We start from the raw sequence: 18,743 nt of genomic DNA on the forward strand, positions 1-18,743 counted from the left end.
TAAATTATATCAGTTCCAATATATTTTTATTTTTCTCATCGAGTTTTCATTTTACATGGAGAATATGACTTTACTTTCTTTTAAATAAAAATTACAAGATCATTACTTTTGAAAAAAATAGTATTAATGACATTCACTCTATAAATGTTCACTTTAAATGTTAGTTTACCTCATATTGGTCTACATCAGGCCCTCAGTGTTGTGATTGAGCAGCCCTGTCCCACAGAAATTTCTTACAATATTCCTCTCAATATGTGTAGATTCATTTAAAAATTATACACACATAAAATTGTATTAATGTTAATTACATTATGAAAATTAAAATGGAAAAGCATAAAAACAATCATTTAAATTTTTAAAAATATTAATGATGAAAATATTTGCTGTCACTAAAAATACTGGCAATATTAATTTTTATCAGTGAAAGAAATGTAAAATAATATTTAGTTGCAGAATGACTTGAAGGTTTGGTTTCACATTTAATTATTTCAATAAATTGGTTTTCATGGCTGTCATAGTGAAGGGTACCAATACATCAAGTATAATTGGTTTCTACATGCCAATTTTTAAAAGATTCTGTTGAAATCTGGCTAGTAAATTTCATCTTCTCTGATGTCAGTCAATTGTTCTTATGAAAGGGTCAAAATATTTTTTATATTTTACCAATTTCAAACCTCACAGAAATTTTTCATTAGAAAGATTTTAAATATGTTAATACTCTCTTTCCAAGATTTTAGGCCACACAGTTTTGAGTTTTTATTAGTAACTCTCATTTTGAGTAACAAAGGATCAGATGTACACATATATACAGAAAGAAGGATTTCAAACATCTGTATTCAAAATGCTTTCTCCAAAGCAGTTACTTTTTCAATAATTATTAAAATACTATCTTTTCCCTGAAGGGTCAAACTTAAGATCCTTTAACTTGAGGCTAGAAGAATTTGACCATCAAAATAAATGACAGTAATGGATTACAACTCACATCATAAATTAGAAATCCATGAGTCCATACTAACATAATTAAATTAACAGGAGAAAATGAAATCTCCTTATAGTAGAACAACAACTAATTAATGTAGAAAGGATAATGAAAGCAAAGTTACTACTTGACAACCACCATTAGTGGTGACAACCTCAGAAAAAAGTCATCAATGGATACTAAGGTGGTAGGTAGAGATTTGATGAGGCACACGGTATCAATAGTCTAAGAGGATCTTACTACAAAACACATACCCATTACAAAGGGAAAGAGGGGTATCTCTTTTTCAATATTTTTAGATGTATGTGGACACAATATCTTTATTTTATTTAATTTTATGTGGTGTTGAGAATAGTGCTAGGCAAGCGCTCTACCACTGAGCCAGTAACCCCAACCCAAAAAGGGATCTCTTGACAATGAAGAAACCAGGACAATACAAATTCAACCAAATGATTAAGGCTATCACAAATTGTAGAACAGGTAGCCATCTTATACTTCCTGATGCAATGCACTGATAAGAGCACAGCACAGGTTTTGTGTAATTCCAATCAAGACAGCATGGCCTGAGTGTAAACATGAATAAACACTGAATGCATCCAAACTGAAGAACATGCTACAAGATGAAAGGCCTGTACCATTTTAAACAGTTAAAGATGGAAAAGATGAAGAACTATTCCAGACTAAGGGAAGACTAAAAAGATGTGACTACTAGGGCTGGGGTTGTGGCTCAGCAGTAGAGCACTCACCTAGCACGTGCAAGGTGCTAGGTTCAATCCTCAGCACCACATAAAAATAAATAAATAAAATAAAGGTATTGTGCCTAGCTATAACTAAAAATAAAAAAACAGACATGACTACTGAATACAACATGTCATCCTGGATTAGATTCTGAATCAGAAAGAAAAATGAGACACTGTCAGAATAGTTGGCAAAATTTGCACAGGGTCCTGATTATAATATTATTGTTTTCCTGATTTGGATGGTTCAATTGTGGTTACTCAGGAGAGTACTCTCATTTTCAGGGAAATACAAGAGCATTTAGAAGAGAAAATACCATACTTCCAACTTTCTCACAAGTAGTTTAGAGAAAGACTATTCCTAATACAGCAAAAGCAGATAAAGCAAATGTGAAATGCTGATAGCTGAAGCATCTGGGTCAGAGGATGCGAAAGTCTATCTACAGATTATATACTGACAGGTTTTAAGTCATCACTTAAAACTATCCCTTCTGCCTGAAGACTAGAGTCTATCTATTGACACACAGATTAAGGACATGTCAAACTCATAACACAGAAAATTTAAAAATATTTATTTTCATTTTTGCTTTTTTATACTCTTTCAGATCTTAATGTATTGATGTTTTGGGCCTTAAATTAGTGACCCCATAAAAATTTCTGTAACCTATTTCTGGCCCCACAATATCAGCCAGTAATATTTGAACTGGCTAAGGAAGAACTGATCCAAAAGGTCTTGAAATGGTCCCCTACCCTCATCTGTGGCTTCAAAGAGATGATGGTACTGAAAATAAACATAAAACTTTACCTTCAAGCTCTCAACCCACTAGCTCTATTTGATTTTCATTAATTAGCACAGAAAAAAGCTAAGGCCATCTCCCCTATCTTAAGACTCTGGTTTAGTTGCCATGCATTCCAAGAAGCACACTGTAAGAAGATGACTAATCACTGACTGCTTCTCCAGCACCATATGTCTCCCAATTTCAAAAGAAAAACCAACCAGAATCAGAACAGATTCCCTACCTCCTGCAGCTGGAGTCGGACCTTGGTCACTGCTCGGATCCAGTGTGCTCTGGCTTGGGTAAATGGTGATGATGCATTCTCCTCAGGAAAACTTGTATCAAAGAAAAGAATATTTGGGGGCAAGAAAAAAAAAACATGAGTTACAGGGGACAGGGCTCAAAGCAAGATCGCCAAATATCTAAAATAAAATGATTTGTACTCATGCCTACACTTGTTTAGTGATTCAGGCCACTAAAACAGCATTGTCCTGAATACTTAATGTGAAAACAATTCCTCTCTAAAATGACAATTCTTTTTTAGCTTTTCATCTGTTCCTACTTTTGCTTCTCCTTTTTTCAATTACCCAGTGAGGTGGCTCATTAGGATAGTCAGGAATCATGACACTAGAAGTAATAGCAAGGGCCGTAAGTTAATGTCAACCACAGAAACCAGTCAGAGATATGTGGAATAATCCTCTTACTTCTTGAGACCACCAACCTTCTTTGGGGGTTCCACATAGCTTCCTTAGGGAGGAATTTTGTTCCTGCAAACCGTTCCTGCTCCACTATTTTATAAGATGTACCAATTCCTAAACTACATAAAAAGTGCCAATAAATAAATAAATAAATCACAGCCCTTTCCTTCCATGATTTGATCCTTGAGCTGCCTGCCTCTGGAACACCCTCAGAAAAAATGAACAATAAATATCAGAGAAACACTACTTTGTATTAGAACAAGTCATCAGCCACATTCTTAACTGGAATACAGTTAATTCTTGGTGCTAATGCTTCACCTCCTTCCTTTGGAGCCTATAGCCAAGGCAGAAGACAAACATTCACTACCCGTACATGTAAAAAACATGTTAGACTCTGAAGTCATCTAAATGAGTCAACTATTCTAAAACATTTGTAGAACTGGGCTTCACACACACAGAGAGAACCCGAGAAGACAAAACCGGAAGAAAAGGATAGGTGCTCATTCTGGGCACTTCTGTTTCTCTACCAAGAGCTTAACCCTGAGAAAAGTAGCTGCCAAATCTCAGCTCCACAAAGAGCCAGCCTTTCAATGGAACATCAATCCAGTGAGAAGGCTGGTGCTGGTCCAGAGCTCAGTGATCCAGTGTCTTGCCTACTAGATGAACCACAAGAGATAGTAAGTTTATGTCTTCAGAGAAGTATGTGACTCATTCATTAATCTAGTGGTGGAAGAGAAGCCCCAACAATTCCTTAACTTTTACCAGGTAACTGGCATTTACTGCTTTTGGCTTTTTAGTGACAGACTTTATTCTATCATTATTTTAGATACTGTGGTAGTCAAAACTGGAGGTTGTTAATAGCATCTAATGTGCATAAATAGCTTCCTATAACAATTATCTGGCCGGCCCAGAATATCAATAATGCCTAGACTGAGAGACCTGCTATACTCCAATCCCTCCTCAGCTACTCTAACCAATTTAAGTCAATAATAGTAATAATGTTCAAAGTCTGTATTAAGCTCCATTATAAGATTATTAAAAGTGACAAATTTTAAAATTTTCTTCTTATGGTTTCATATTGCCAAATACATTGCCAAGCCCAGGGGAAACAGAGGGGTGAGTTAAATCTGTCCTCTTGATCAATTCTTAACTCTGTCCTAGTTTTTCTCAGGAAGCATAAAACAAACAACAACACTGTTTACAAAAGAAGTTAAAACATCAATAGACTAGGAAACCGGCAAGGCACCCAAAGTAGCCCCACTGAATGCAGGGCTCAGGTGGGGTTTTAGACTCAGAAACTGCCATATGCAGGATCAAGAACAGCAGATACAAGAAGCCTTAGCAGACTGCAGCTCACTAACTCCAGAGAACTCAGTGTTCTGACTTCAGAGATCTCCTAAATATCTTAGGAATTATACCAAAAAATCAAAGGAAGCAGTGCAAATTTCAGCATGGATGTCTTGCACCCCACCATACCCAGCTGCAAAGAAACAAATGAAAAACTCTTATATTCAGTAATACCACAGGGCAGGTACTGAGGAAGCATGTGGGACAGTCATCACCTACCTCTCCTGGGGGTCTAGGACATGGTCCTTGTGTAGCACCAGGTCTGGGGGAGGATGGGCTATGGCATCTTCTCTCATCTCTTTGGGTTCACAAGCTCTCCCCTTCTCTGTTTCACCTGTAACTTCCAAGGCTTTTTCTTGTTCTCCAAAGACAGCCTGGCCATCTCTGGAGAGACTACCAGAACTGTGGCAGGAATGAATTGAATCCCTCTCCCGACGATCATCATCTTGTTCATGATATTGGTCTGGTTCACTCAGCTGAGAGCTTCCTTGACTCACATTACAGGAGGAGCCATACCTACTACTGCTGGTGGGGCTGTAAGATTTAAAAGAAGACAGATGAGTAAATAAATGCAAACTAGGGACCAGGGTACAAGTATAGATAAATTCAGGAAATAAACATTACAACAAGGGCAATAACCACAAACAGGAGGTTCCTAGGAAGAGAGGACCAAACGTCCTAATCTAGAAAACTAGTCTCTATTAAGCAGAACCACAATAGGGAAAAAGCAATGTGCTGGGTTCTCCCACAGCATTTAACTTCAGCCCTACACCTACCCTTTAAGAACAGTTTATCTTAACATGCTATTTTTCAATAGAAATAGTAAAATGACTACTGCCTATCCCTAAAATTCTTTAGTCTTCTAAATAAACTTGTCCAGTGGCTGTGATTAAAGTTTGCTAATTTTCACATAGTGGAGTGAATGAATCTACTTTTTCTATTATTTAATAAACTGAAGCTCTTATTTATTTCTCTACAATTATAAATGTGTACGCCTATACCATAGCATAATCAAATAAGAAGGAACATGTTCCTTCAATTACCTCTTAGACATTTGTAGGATGAGTTAATGGAAGCCATTGGGAGATAGAGGCCAAGACCAAGAAATTCCACAAAGGAGTGTTCTCATCCACATAAATGCTACAGTATACCTATGCCCCTGGGATACAGAAGTATCCCAAAGATGAATTTCTCCTTTGTATATAAGTTTCTCTCAGGGAAAGAATCAGTTATGGATAAAGTAGACAAATCTAACCCTTCTGGGTCATAGTCATATTAATGCACCTCCATATCTGAAATAAGGTTAGCCCAACGCTCTCTCAAACACCTGAATTCCCATGCTGAGAAAAAAATCTGTCCCCCCACAATGAGAGTTAGTTGTGGTAGGGAAAGTGGTGAAAATGGCACAGTGGTGGAAAGAAGGGCAGTATCCATGATACTCCCTTGAGCCTAATAGTCCTATCATCTAAAGGAGTCAGCCCTAATAAAGACAGAGGGACTTGATGTTATCTGCATCCCAAGTCAGGAGTCCTCATTTTATTACTGGTATCCTGTTGGAAAGCTTCCATGCCAAAAAAAAAAAAAAAAAAAAAAAAACAGGAATTTTCTTGTGACAGAGTCAAGCCTTTAACTAAAGGGCTTAAATTTATTTATCCTTGGTTAAATTAAGAGAAATCATTGATGTTTTCCAGTGATATTTTCCTTATGGTTCCTCTCAATTACCTGCTGTTTTTAGGCTGATTTCCTATTTCCATCACATGTCAGCAGAATAGTAATAAGTCACTGTTCTGAGTAGTCCCCAATGCACATATATACCTGCACACACGTGTACCATGCCCTGCCCAATCTCTAAAACCCTTGACCAGCTCTTCTGGACATGTTTGGGTCAAAGGTCAAGGTAGCATTCTTATTATGATTATTATCATTCTTTTTTAATCATAAAGTCTTTCCCCCCCGCAAAGTAGCACTCTTAAACTGTATGGTATTATTGAAGAACTATAATTTTGGATAGCTGAGCTCCTGCAAGACTTTACCAAAGCACTTTCAGCCTCAAGGTGGTTTAAAGCAGAGAATAATGTCTGATGAGTAAAGTCTCATAGTAACTTGGGCTACCCCTTGCTGTAGTTTTTCAGTATAGAGCATTATGAAACCTTGGTATCAGAGATTGATACCTGACAAAAAGCTATTCAAATCCATGTTGAATAGAATACAGATTGTTCTAAGTCATTTTTTTTTTTTTGTATTTTACCTAATATCCTTATGGCCACTGGAGGAAGCATCTTAGAAGACGTGGAAAACCAAAGCAAATTATGTTTCTCCCTATCTAGTATAAGATGTAAGTGCCTAAGACCAAACCAAGGAAGAATCCAACCCTATTACATAGTTGTAATTAATATATGCCCCTTAAATACTTGCTCCCTCTTCCTGCCCTCCCTTTCTCCATTCCACATTATATAAAGAAGAGCAAACCAGAGTGAGTAAATCTCAGGGCTCAGCCTTTCCTTTAAGCAAGAAGCTCCTTGTTCCAACAAATGGATTACATTTGACATTAGAGAGAAGGGAGAGAATGAAAATACCCATGTGTTAGTTCTTATCACTAACCCCTAATTAATGTGAAGCACAGGTGTTAGGAAAGACACAGAACGGATAAAAAGCAAACTAACATAATCTACCACTAAGTCACCTGCATCATAAATGGTCAATTCCTTAAAACCATTTATGATGCTTGAGTTGAGAACAGGCCTTTTGTTGGTCATTGGTTCCTTAATGTCATCTGGAGTGAGTGGTCGCTGTTCACTTGAAACACAGTCAGTACTAGCAGGCAACACCTCCTCTTCTTGTTTTCCTGGCTGATTAGGCAGCTCAAAGACAGTGCAGTGTTCTTCTTCTGGTTTCCCTGAAGGACAAGTGGAGCCAGAGACACTGCCTTGGGCACCTCCAAGTTCTCCAGATGCTGAGATTTCCAGCTGGGTTTTCACTTCTTCAGGCCCTGACAATCCGTGAACAGAGACACTTGGCCTGGCATCCAGCTGCTCAGAGGTCCCAGAGGACTGAGTAAAGACCTCATCTGGCTGAGCACTGGCTACAGGTATTTGAGAAGACTCTGAAGCTTTGCTGGCCTCACTGGAGTTAAGATCATTGCTGATAATCAAAATTGGAGGGTAGGATTCTCCAGGAACATGTTCAGAGTCCCCTTTGTTCTCTTTGGGCCATGAAAATGAAAGATCCAGTTTCTTTCCAAACCCTAGTTTTGAATTACTTGGCGGTACACTTCCTTCATTACCTCCCTCAAATAGAGTTGACAACTTCTTAAAACCAGACATTAAACCACTCTCTACTGCTTTGTTGCCAGAGGGAGAAGGTGAGGAAAAGAAAGAGCTCAGTGTCTTCCCACGGTCAGTAGTAGAGGATGGGAAGCGGAGCTTTGGCCAGTTGGTCATGTTTGGGATCTCAAAAAGAGGTCTTGGCTGCTCCATTTCCTGAGGGACTGCAGGTGGATCTTCCTGGGCATTAAGTACCCCACAAACTTCTTTGGCATAAAGCACAGGTTCTTCCTGCAGAGGATGAAAAAGATCCCCTTGGGTTTCTGACGTGGTGCTCTCATTGACATTTCCCTCATCAAACAGTGTAGTATTGGTTTCTAGTGAATTGGTTGCCTGCACTTCCAAGACGTTTTGGTTTGTAGAGGCAGTCTGAATAGCTAGCTCTGGCTCAAGAAGAGGTGGTTGAGTTGGAGGAGGAAGCTCTTCAGTAATCCAGGCAGGATCTGGAGGCAACTGTGTTGGTAGCAGAATATGCTCTGCTTCTAATGATGCCTCTGTGTCTGTACCCTGCTGCATTCCCATGTCTCCTCCAACACTTAAAGACAATACTTCTTGCCTCATATCATCCTCTGAGACAGAAGATGTAGCAACTGTTTCAAAACATTGGGGTTCTGAAACATTTTCAAGAACATTATTTTTTTCCGTTTTGGTTGTTAGTTTAGGGTCGTCTGTCAAGCCATCTAATTCTGACTTTGTACTAACCACAGTCATTCTACAGTCATTGAGAGTAGAGTCTGAATTGAGTCCTGCAGAGGCAGCTCTATGCAAACTTTCTGGAGGTAAGGATCCCACAGCCTCTCTGGAACAACCATTTTGAAGCCATGAAGTAGCAACAGATGATTCTTGTTTATATGTTTCTGGTTTGGAACTTTTGAAAATTCCAAACAGCTCACCTTTGAGAGGCTGAGATGATGCATTAGAAGAAAAAGAGAGAAAGGAGTTTTTCTTTGGAGATTTAGGAGAAGAGAAAAGTCCAGAAAAAGTTTTAGGAGGTTCAATTAAGCACCCAGAGAAAGATTTAACTTTGGTCATAAACCCTGAAAGCATTTCTACTTTAGAGTCTAGCATTGATTTGTCCTCCTTTTTATCTGCATCTCTGTTCTGGAGGTGCCCTGCAAACCCAGGGTCTGAAGAAGCAGCAGCTGGCTCCTTGATTTGGGGTGAGACTTCATCAGAGACCATTTCTAATGGTAAGTCCAATGGGTCTGTAGTAAATGTTTCATTTTGGCATTCAGTACAAGCATCTAAATCATTGAGTTTTTCATTCAAATGGTTATCATAAGAAAAAGACTTGGCCAGAGAGTCACCAGCGAAGGCTTTCTGGCTCAAAGCCTCTTCTTTCTGGGGAGTTGTTACTTCAAGGGTTTCTGGGTCAATGAATAACGTTTCAGCATGTGACTGAAATTCTGATGGAGGAGGAACAGTGTCTTTTTGTACCTGATTCACCTGAAAATCTAAAGATATCTCTGGTTCATTACTGGAACTCAGTTTTCCCTGTGTTTTCTCTACACTGAACTCATCTGCCAGGGAGGTAATCTCAGTGGTGTTGCTAGTGGAAATACAAGGGGCCAATTGTTGTTTATGAACTACTTCTTGAGCTATGCTGTCTCTATGATCACTAGAACCTTCCCTAGTCATTGAGACAATAGTGTCTACAAAAACACTTGGTTTCTTATAGGGCTGGGTAGTCACTGGAGCAACAGGAGTCTGCTGCTTTTCATCCAAAAAGGACAAGCTGAAGAAACTGAAACTAGAGCTCTTCTTACAAGAGGTATCCTTGATGCTTGAGTTAGTAGTGGGAAAAAAGGAAGGAAGTGTGAATAGCCCTTCTGCTTGAGATCTGGCTCTTGGTAAAGCAGTGGAGGCTCTGTTCTCAGATTTTTCAGATCTATTCAAGAAAGAAAATATACTCTTTCTGATTGGTGGTTCTGGTTGGGATGGAGATGTTGTAGCAGTTGAAAAACTCCAGTCTTTACCAGGAAGATGATCTAGTTCATTTGATTTTCTTCTGCTCAGAATATCAAAAGGAATTTTACTACTTTTTGGACCTTCTGTCACTGTAGACATGTCACTAGTTTCTTTTGAAGAATCTCTAGGAGAGTCTTTGAGACAACTTGTTGAGAAAGATGGTTCTGTTGACTGCTGGATTAGGTGGTCTCTGAAGGGTTTTTCTTTTTCGTTTAAATTACTTTCCTGGGTTTCCTTGATTGATGGTTCCCTTAGCCTACTGTCATCAATGGTAGCCTGTTTGTTCAGACTTCTACCTCTAATCTTCCCTTCAACAGAAACTGCTGCAGGAGTTTCTAAGTTCCCAATACCTTGACTATTTAGCTGTACAGAATTAAGACTTGACTTGACCTCATCCTTATCATTTGCTGAAGAAAGAGGCATATTTTCAGTTGTTTGTATGGGAGATACATTGGTTTTAAAGAATTCCCCAAGGGTACCAAAAAAATGTGAAACACTAGAAGATTCTTTCTTTTCCTGAGATGATGTCTTTACATTTTTATCACCATCACTCTTCTCCAAGTTTGATGATTCTTCTTTGTTCGCCTGGATTTTAAACAGGTTCAAAAATCTAGATGCCTGTTTTTCATTTGCCATTGTTCCTGCTGAAGATTCTTCTCGACCAAAGAGCTTCAATGCACTTTTAAATAATGTTTTCTCAGGCTCTTTGGAAGACTGTTCCTGAGGAAGATCACACCTTTTGTGCTCATCCCTACTAAACTGTGGTACAGGAGTATCTGAAACAGAATCAGCTGTAATGATTTTATCATCTTCTTTACTTGATTTAGCCTGAGATAATGTTGGACTTACTTGATAATCAGATTTTAACAAACTTTGTTTTTTCACAGGAATACTTTTATTTAAGGGGAATTCTTGCCTTACATTTTTAGTAAAGTCTCGCTGCTGAACATTGGATACTGTCAGTTTCTCTGAATACTTAAGTTGATTTTCTTCCTCCTTTTGGGAGTTACTCTTCAATTGCTTACTCAAGATTAATGGATGAAGACCATCACTTGTAAGTTCTGCCAATTTTGACTGCTGATCCATTTTATGCATGACTAAAGCCTCTGGAGATTCACTTTTATCAAAATTCAAAGTACTTTCAACCAAGGCACCCCAAACAGAAAATAATGGAGTCACTTTGTTCACTGATGGTGTCTCTTCTGCTTGCTGCAAGCCTTTAGTCAAATTTTCAGGATGAACTGAAGAGGAAGCTTCATCAGAAAATGATGGAAGCCACTGGAAACTGGAAAGGTGAACTGAAGAATCTTTAGCTAGAGGCTGGTTCTCACCTCTTGCTGTAACTTGACTTCTGTTCAAGACATGATTACTAATAGTTTGGGGCCGATTTCTGAGATCCAGCATACATTCAGAGCCACAGGGCCTTTCTTTGGAAGATAAAAGATCTCCTTTAAACTTCTGAGGATTATAGACTGAAAAATCCAATGGCTGATCCTGCTGGATTAAACCTGACTGTTCAAATGCTTGTGAAAAGGTTTCTAAATTTAGACACAATGGTCCCTCCCTTCTTGGCAAAGCTACAGATAAATCAACAGGGTCATCAACTGATTGTTCTTCAACATACCACAATATTTCATCTTCCTTGTCAATTACTTTAAGATTATGAGCAGAAATAATGCTGTCATCTAACGTAATACTTGATAGATAATTTGTCTGTAAATCATAATTCAAATACTCTTGATAAGAATAATCTGGTATATATAAATATACATACTGCCCAGTAGAGTCAGTAAGGAGAGAATAGATATATTGACTATCATGGAACATATAATATCCATAATCCCCATTCTCTGAGGGCCACCAGACTCCATTTTCAAGACATGACAACCATTCCTGATACTCATAACCAAAACCTGAAAAAATAAGGCTTCTATCCATGCTTAATGATTCTTGATCAACTATGGAGCATGAAGTTTTCTCATGTGAAGAATAACTTAAGTCAATAGGCAAGTCTTCTAGTGAATTCTTCATCTTATTAATTGGAAGGTACACAGAATTTCCATATAATGAGTTAGCTGCCCACATATCACCTCTTAATAAGTAATCTTCATTAAATGCTAACTGGTCGGATGATTCATATGATAAGTCACACCAAATGACACTGTTTGGATTTGTTCTCCACTCCAAGCTTTTTGAATTTTGATCTTTCTGGCAAAAATTTATTACTGGGTTTTGTGAGTCAGGCCAAAAGAAAACATCCGATGATGGAAATGTATTTTGATTCAACATATAATAAACTGGCTGAGGTTTTCTGGAATTTTTAGAGAGATCTTTGATATCAGAGTCCCATTCAAAATAGAAAGGATTGCTCATGCCTTCGAAAGTCTGATAATGATTTGATTTATTAAAAATGTTAGGGTTTAATACAGGTGAATTTACTGTGTTTAATTTTTCACGTGATTTTGCCTCAAGAATATGGTTTGGTGTCGGCCTCTCAATCAAAGATTTCTCTAAGAGGCCCTGTTCAGAACTGGCAGCACTTTGAAATACTATGTTCTCAGAAGTGGGGCAATGCTTTTCATTTTGCTGGGTTTTGCACAGAGGAGGGCAATAATGATTATTAACCCAAGCATCAGATGCTGGTATGTTTTCTTTTGATAATGATAAAAAGCTTTTTATGAAGCCTGAAGTTTCATGTTTTTCAACCCGGTTTATCTTGTTCTCAGAAGTCACACATGAAGTAGCAGGGCTCTTATCTAAGGATAAATGTTTATTTCCATCCAAACTTTTAATGTCACCTAAAGACATAAACTTTGCTTCATCTGCTTTACAATCATTCATACTGCTATTAGATATCAAGTTAAATAATCCAGAGAGTAATAAACTTGGAGTACTATTCTTATGAGAGGAATCATTGTTTTTTGAATTTAATTCTTGTTGATTAGACAAGTTTTCAGAAGAAAACCTGTTAAGAAGGCCAGAAAGGAGGCCCCCTTGGGTTTGTTTTTTGGAAGTATTTTCTATAACTTTGTCTTCATTAATCACTGTGGATTTTGAAATGGTAGAACTAAACTCTAATGAAGATACTGTTGAAAATGTCACTTGTGTAAAATTCTTACCTTCTCCTGAAAGATCTGAAGTTTTATGTTTTGGGGACACAACTCCAGGGATAGGTAAGGCACCACTTTCATAACTCTTTACTGCTGTATGGTCATTTGGATTTAATTCTTCTATACTCCCAAATTTCCCAAAATTGTTAATAATATTTGAAGCTGAATCAGCATTTATTATATTTAGTTTGGCATCTTCAGAACAATGTATCTGCTCATTCTTACTAAATTTCTCTGTACTGCCAAATTTCCCTAGATCATTATGAATATTTGGAACTGAACTAGACCTTATTGAACTAAGGTTGATATCTTTAGAACAATGTACTTGGTCATTCTTATTAAATTCCTCTGTACTACCAAATTTCTCCAGATCGTTATGTACATTTGGAAGTGAGTTAGATTTTACTGAACTAAGTTTGGCCTCTTCCTGGTAATTTCTTTGGATCTCTTTATCTGTGGTTACTGCCGAGTCATGAAAACTATGGTCATTAACAACTTTATGACTATCAGTGAAAGGAAATTTAAACAAAGGAAAAATGCTTCCTTTCTCTTTTAAATCCTGCTGCTTTTCAGAATGGCTAAGAACTTTGAAAAATGGAATATGTAATTTTCCACTAAAGGAAAAGGAATGTCCATCTTTCTTAGGGCTGCTTTCCCGGCCATCTTCTTTCACCTGGTCAATTTTCATAGATTCTGACAAAGTTTCCTTTGAACAAGGCTCAGGAGAAGTAAACAAAAACTGGCTAAAGGATTTTCTGAGTGGCTCAAGGAAATCGTCATCACCAGTAACTTTGTCCTTCTCTATCAGCTTTGAAGAAGCCTCTTTATTTGCAGGTCTACTGCCAGACACACAAATGTGTCCTGGCTTATCTTTGGCACATATTTTTGGGTGATCTGGTAACAGAGACAGATCTACACAGGTTTTTCCTTCAAACAGATTCTCATCTTTCTTACTTGCACAACTAGCTGAACTTGAAGGTTCGTTGGCCACTTGGGAGGACAACAAATCCTCACTTGCTTGCATTTGGAACTGGTCTCTGGTTTCTCCTTCCCTCCTATTTAAAGCAGTGATGCTACCACTGTGATTGTCAAGGGTGTCCTCCCTTTGATTTGACTCTGTACCACACCCAACAAAGCTTTCTCTCCTCAGTTCTTTACTCTGATCATCTTTTTTAGTTTCCTCTTTTCCTGAAAAGATTTTTAATGGATTTAACATGCTGAAAACAGACTTTATAACTGAGCTTTGTGGAACTGAGTCCCTTTCAGTAGTTTCTATTACATTCTCAAAGCTTAAATTCCCCATCTTACTGCCCATGTGCTCATTTCCAGAAGTTCTGCCATGTTTGTCCTTATCATCAACTGTTTGAGAGGATAATGAAGACTGCATGGAAAGATCCTTCTCCAACACTGAGTTGGCACTGGGTCTAGATTCCAAATTAATTGTCTCTGTTTGATTAACCGTCTCTGTTTTCTCTGGAACTATATAAACCAGTTTTTCCACAGAGTTTGTTAAATGCTTTGTGCCAGAACCCATCTTTCCTGTGAGTGAACTGAATAAAGAACCAACAGCACATTTTACTCCATTCAGCTCAGGGAAAGAAAGGGTTTTGTCCTTGTCATCCTTGGTAATAGTTAAAGGTGGTATTTGATCCTTAGGCATTTTCTGTTTTGCATCATCAATTGTACTATTTTGTTTATCTGGTTTTTTTGTTTTTGAAAGGGGACCAAATCTATTAATCTCCTCTTCCTTCTCTGCTAAATATTCTGATACTGTTTCTACTAAACACTGAAGCTCATCCATTGTATCTACATAGTCCTCTTTAGGTTCCTCATTAGAAGGGGTCATCTGTCCCATAGAGCACCCAACTGTATTTGCATCACAATTTATGCTTTGTAATTGCAATGCTGGGTTCTCCACATAATATTCATCAGAAAAGTCTCCAATATGATGGACACTGGATGGATGCCATGTTGATGACAGTAAATCTTCCTGCTCATCAGAAATGGGGGAGCCCAGGAGTTCTTCAGAAGTACTGCTAGTAGAATCTTCAATAATATCTAGAGGAGTTAAATTAATTACATGCTGGTTTGAGCCAGATGACTTTTCACAGTCCCTTAAACAACATGGCAGATCATAATCATAACTTCCCAACTTAGTGGTCCATGTGCCACTCTTAACCACAAATCCATTTTTGTAGGGATGTAAAACTGAGAAATTCTGTTTCTTCTTTTCAATGTGACAACAGTTATAATTTTCAGCATCAGGATATATCTCAGATTTATATATCTTAGATTTATCATCATATAGCCTTCTTTTACTGTCTTCAATATTACTAGACAAGGGTTTCTTTTTTCTTCTCCTATCTATTGTATCATAATTCTGAGGATATCTGGAGAATACAGATGTTTCAAACTTATGGTCAAAATTAAGGACTGTAGGGAATTCTGTCTGTTGGTTCTGAGATGGTGCCTTCTTCCAACTATTGTACTTTGGTTGTTTTGGTTGACTGTAGTATTTATCAGTTTTTGAAAGACTTTGACTTTCTTTTACCACTGTTTCCTTTTGGTTATCATTTTCTAAAATGTCTTGTGATATTTTCCCTTCTATCTCCTCATATTTATCTTCTTGCTCTTCATAGTCAACATCAGAGAAAGCTGAAATAATCCTAATTTTGTCATATTTAGCCTGTGAGCCTTGCCTAAGGGGTTAAAATTGGAGGAATGGTAGGGCAAAGAAAAAAGGAGAGACAGGGAAAAGAAGAAAAAAGTTATCAAATTACCTGTTTAATGAAAGGATTAGAATAGTAAAATTGCCAGTAATAAAAAATAAGAAATGGAAATCCATATGTTCTTAATATTATACCTATTCAAATAGTTTTTTTCCACATCATAAAAAAACAGCTTTAAAATTTTTAAATGTTTCACTTACTACCACTGTCATTGCTAGCTTTTTAAGTTTCTTTTATTTTCCAAGAAACAAAAAAAATTAAGCATGCTTTTTCAATATCAACATAGTGTACATAATAGAACTGTTAGGTACAATGGAAAATATACCAAGAGATTTCTTTTATTTATTTTGATCTTTTCCACCAGCATTGGAGATTGATGATCCCAGGGCACTCAATCTCCCAACCCTTTTTATTTTTTGAGACAGGGTCTCACTAAGTGCTGAGGCTGACCTTGAACTTGTGATCCTCCTGTCTAAGCCTCCTGAGTAGATGGGATTACAGGTGTGCTTCACCATACCTGGCTTATCAAGAGATTTCAAGAAACCCAAGTTTGCTGATGCATTTGTGTCTAAAAAGAAGTCAAGCTGTTAACTTGCTGAAAGTTATATTTCAGGCTATAAAGACAACAATATGGTCAAACATATTCCTTTTAAAAAGAAAAAAAACAAGCATTACAAAAATAACTTGACTATCAGAAGTCTATCCTTATTATACTACCAAAAACAGCAATTTATTTAAAGCTTTGTAATTTGTTGTTTGAGAAACACAAAGGCTTAACACATCAAGGATCACATTAAAATAAGTATCTTTTCCTGTGCTGATTATAGCAGTAAAAGCCACATGTCTAACACAAAACAATGAATTCATAAGACAGTTCACTTTTCTTTCATTTAGGTTGGAGATGGCCTGGTTCCTGTATTTCTACACACCGAAGGCCTACAGACCAAGGACTTATCAGCTCACTGTGTTCTTTTATAAATCTAACATATACTAGCATTTATTTAGGAAACAGAACAAGATCAAACATGAAGTCCAGAAACAAAATCAAAGTGGTCACTAAAAAATCTTTCAGGGTAAGGCTGACCTTTTATTAACTCTTCTCAATACCAGAAATACTTTGGTTAATAACATCCAACAAAGTTTAATTTCTGTTGTCAAACCTCAAATTATATAAAAATCATGTTATTCTAGATTAATTAAATAAAAGCTCATTTGGTTGCATGATATTTTTTGTATGCAATTTCACAACTCTCCATTATTCTCCAAAAACTCAAACTAAACTTAAATCCAACCTGGAAGGAGTCTTTATAGTTCCAGATTAAATCAACAGCCATGGATACAGTGGAAGTAACTATTTATTTTTATACTTTATATTTCCTAGAAAATACATTTTCCCCCTCAAGAATTTTAAACTTTCTTCTTAAAAAACTATGCAACTTAAGATACTGAAAACAGACTTTATAACTGAGCTTTGTGGAACTATGTCCATGAAATTAGTGTTTGCATTTATAAACAATACTAGTGATAAAATCTCTCTAAAACTCTTAAAGGAAAAATTATTATAAAACATTGAGTTAAAAATGTCTACAGGGCTGAGGTTGTAGTGCTTGTAGTGGGTTGTAGCTGGGGTTGTAGTGCTTGCTTTCTAGTAGTAGATTGCTTGCCTAGCATATGTGAGGCACTGGGTTCAATTCTCAGCACTGCATATAAATAAACAAAAATAAAGGTCCACTGACAACTAAAAAAATATATTTTTTAAAAAATGTCTATAATAAAAAGTTTATGCCAGGTATGGTGGTGCATGCCTGTAATCTTAGCAACTTGGGAGGCTGAGGCAAGAGGATTTAAGTTCAAGGCCAGCCTCAGCAACTTATAGAGACCCTGTCTCAAAATACAAAATAAAAAGGGCTCAGTATGTGACTTAGTGGTTAAGCACCCTTGAGTTCAATCCCTGGTACAAAAAAAAAGTTTACTTAAAATTCCTTTTAACTTTTCCTCTGCTGGCCATTATAAAATACTTACTTTTAAATCTCATTTTACCTATTGATTCAGTAAAGCTCAATTTATATGAGAACAATTGAAAAATTTTAGGAAAAATTTGCAACTTAAAGCATGTCATTAATGCTCTTCCAAGGGTTGTTTATTATAGCAGTAACCCAGGAAATAACCAAATAATAAGATAATGGTTAGGAAAATCACAGTTTGTCCAAACTGAAGAGTATGCAGTAATTCGGGGATGATCTGTTATCATGACTTTTGGACTGTACCCCTAAAGCTTACAAACACAGAAAGGAAAACTAAAAGAAAATTTTTATTTATGTATTTATTGCAAAAAGAGAAAGAAAAAGTAGAATGGGTCGAGTAGAATAAAGAAAACAGGTCCTGGTGAGGGAGAGGAGAGGCTAAAAGGGAAGTACCAGGTGATTAAACTGATCAAAGTATGTTATATGCGTGAACAAATATGTCACAGTGAAACCCAATATTCTATATAATTATTTTGCACTAATAAAAAATTTGAACTATTTTTGCAATTATGTTTTTTTTAAGTAGGACAATGTAAACAATGTAACTAAAATCAAATGAATAAAACAGAAGTATTCAAGCTGAGCACTGTGGCGTGTGCTTGTGATCACAGCTACTCAGGAGGTTGAGGCAGGAGGATCACTTGAGCCCAGGAATTCTAAGTCATCCTGGGCCAAGTAGCAAGACCTCGTCTTAAAAAACAAACAAACAAAAACAGATAAAGAAAAAAACAAGCATTTAAGTTATGAACTACTAAAGAGTAAGAACTTTCTTAATGTGTTTCTCTTCAGAATCAGAATATGAAGAGTCAGAATATGAGAAAATTTAACTGAAAATATTTTTAGAGATGACACAGTAAACTGGGATAGGTACCAGGGCCCCAGAAAGGGGAGTTGGCAGAGTTGAGGGCTTTGGCTTGTCTAGATGGCCTTTTGAAGATAAGCATAAAAATTCACCAGTGTCCAAGTTTAGTGAGCTGGTGAATTTTAGAAATTAAAAATATGAGCTAAGTTGGAATGGGTTTTTTAAAAACTGATCTCTGAACAATAAAATA

The 18,743-nt window shown here is 36.9% G+C and overlaps 1 protein-coding gene across 11 annotated transcripts in view; it reads right to left on the reverse strand.

Annotated features, from left to right (window-relative positions):
- The window catches only part of UNC13B (unc-13 homolog B), a 215,255-nt gene that overhangs the window by 79,273 nt on the left and 117,239 nt on the right, over nucleotides 1-18,743 (reverse strand). For 7 of the 11 annotated variants that reach the window (XM_081279834.1, XM_081279833.1, XM_081279830.1 and 4 more), the window contains 2 exons: nucleotides 4,757-5,071; nucleotides 2,737-2,827 (listed from right to left, as the gene is read on the reverse strand). In XM_081279834.1, the coding sequence (XP_081135960.1) occupies nucleotides 2,737-2,827; nucleotides 4,757-5,071 (406 nt within the window). Of the gene's footprint in view, nucleotides 1-2,736; nucleotides 2,828-4,756; nucleotides 5,072-7,220; nucleotides 15,638-18,743 lie in introns of those variants that run through there. The other 4 variants (XM_081279827.1, XM_081279824.1, XM_081279828.1 and 1 more) reach the window with 2 other exon arrangements.

The sequence above is a fragment of the Spermophilus citellus genome (assembly GCF_964194105.1).
Source record: "Spermophilus citellus genome assembly, chromosome: 2".
NCBI classification, from domain to species: Eukaryota; Metazoa; Chordata; class Mammalia; order Rodentia; family Sciuridae; genus Spermophilus; species Spermophilus citellus.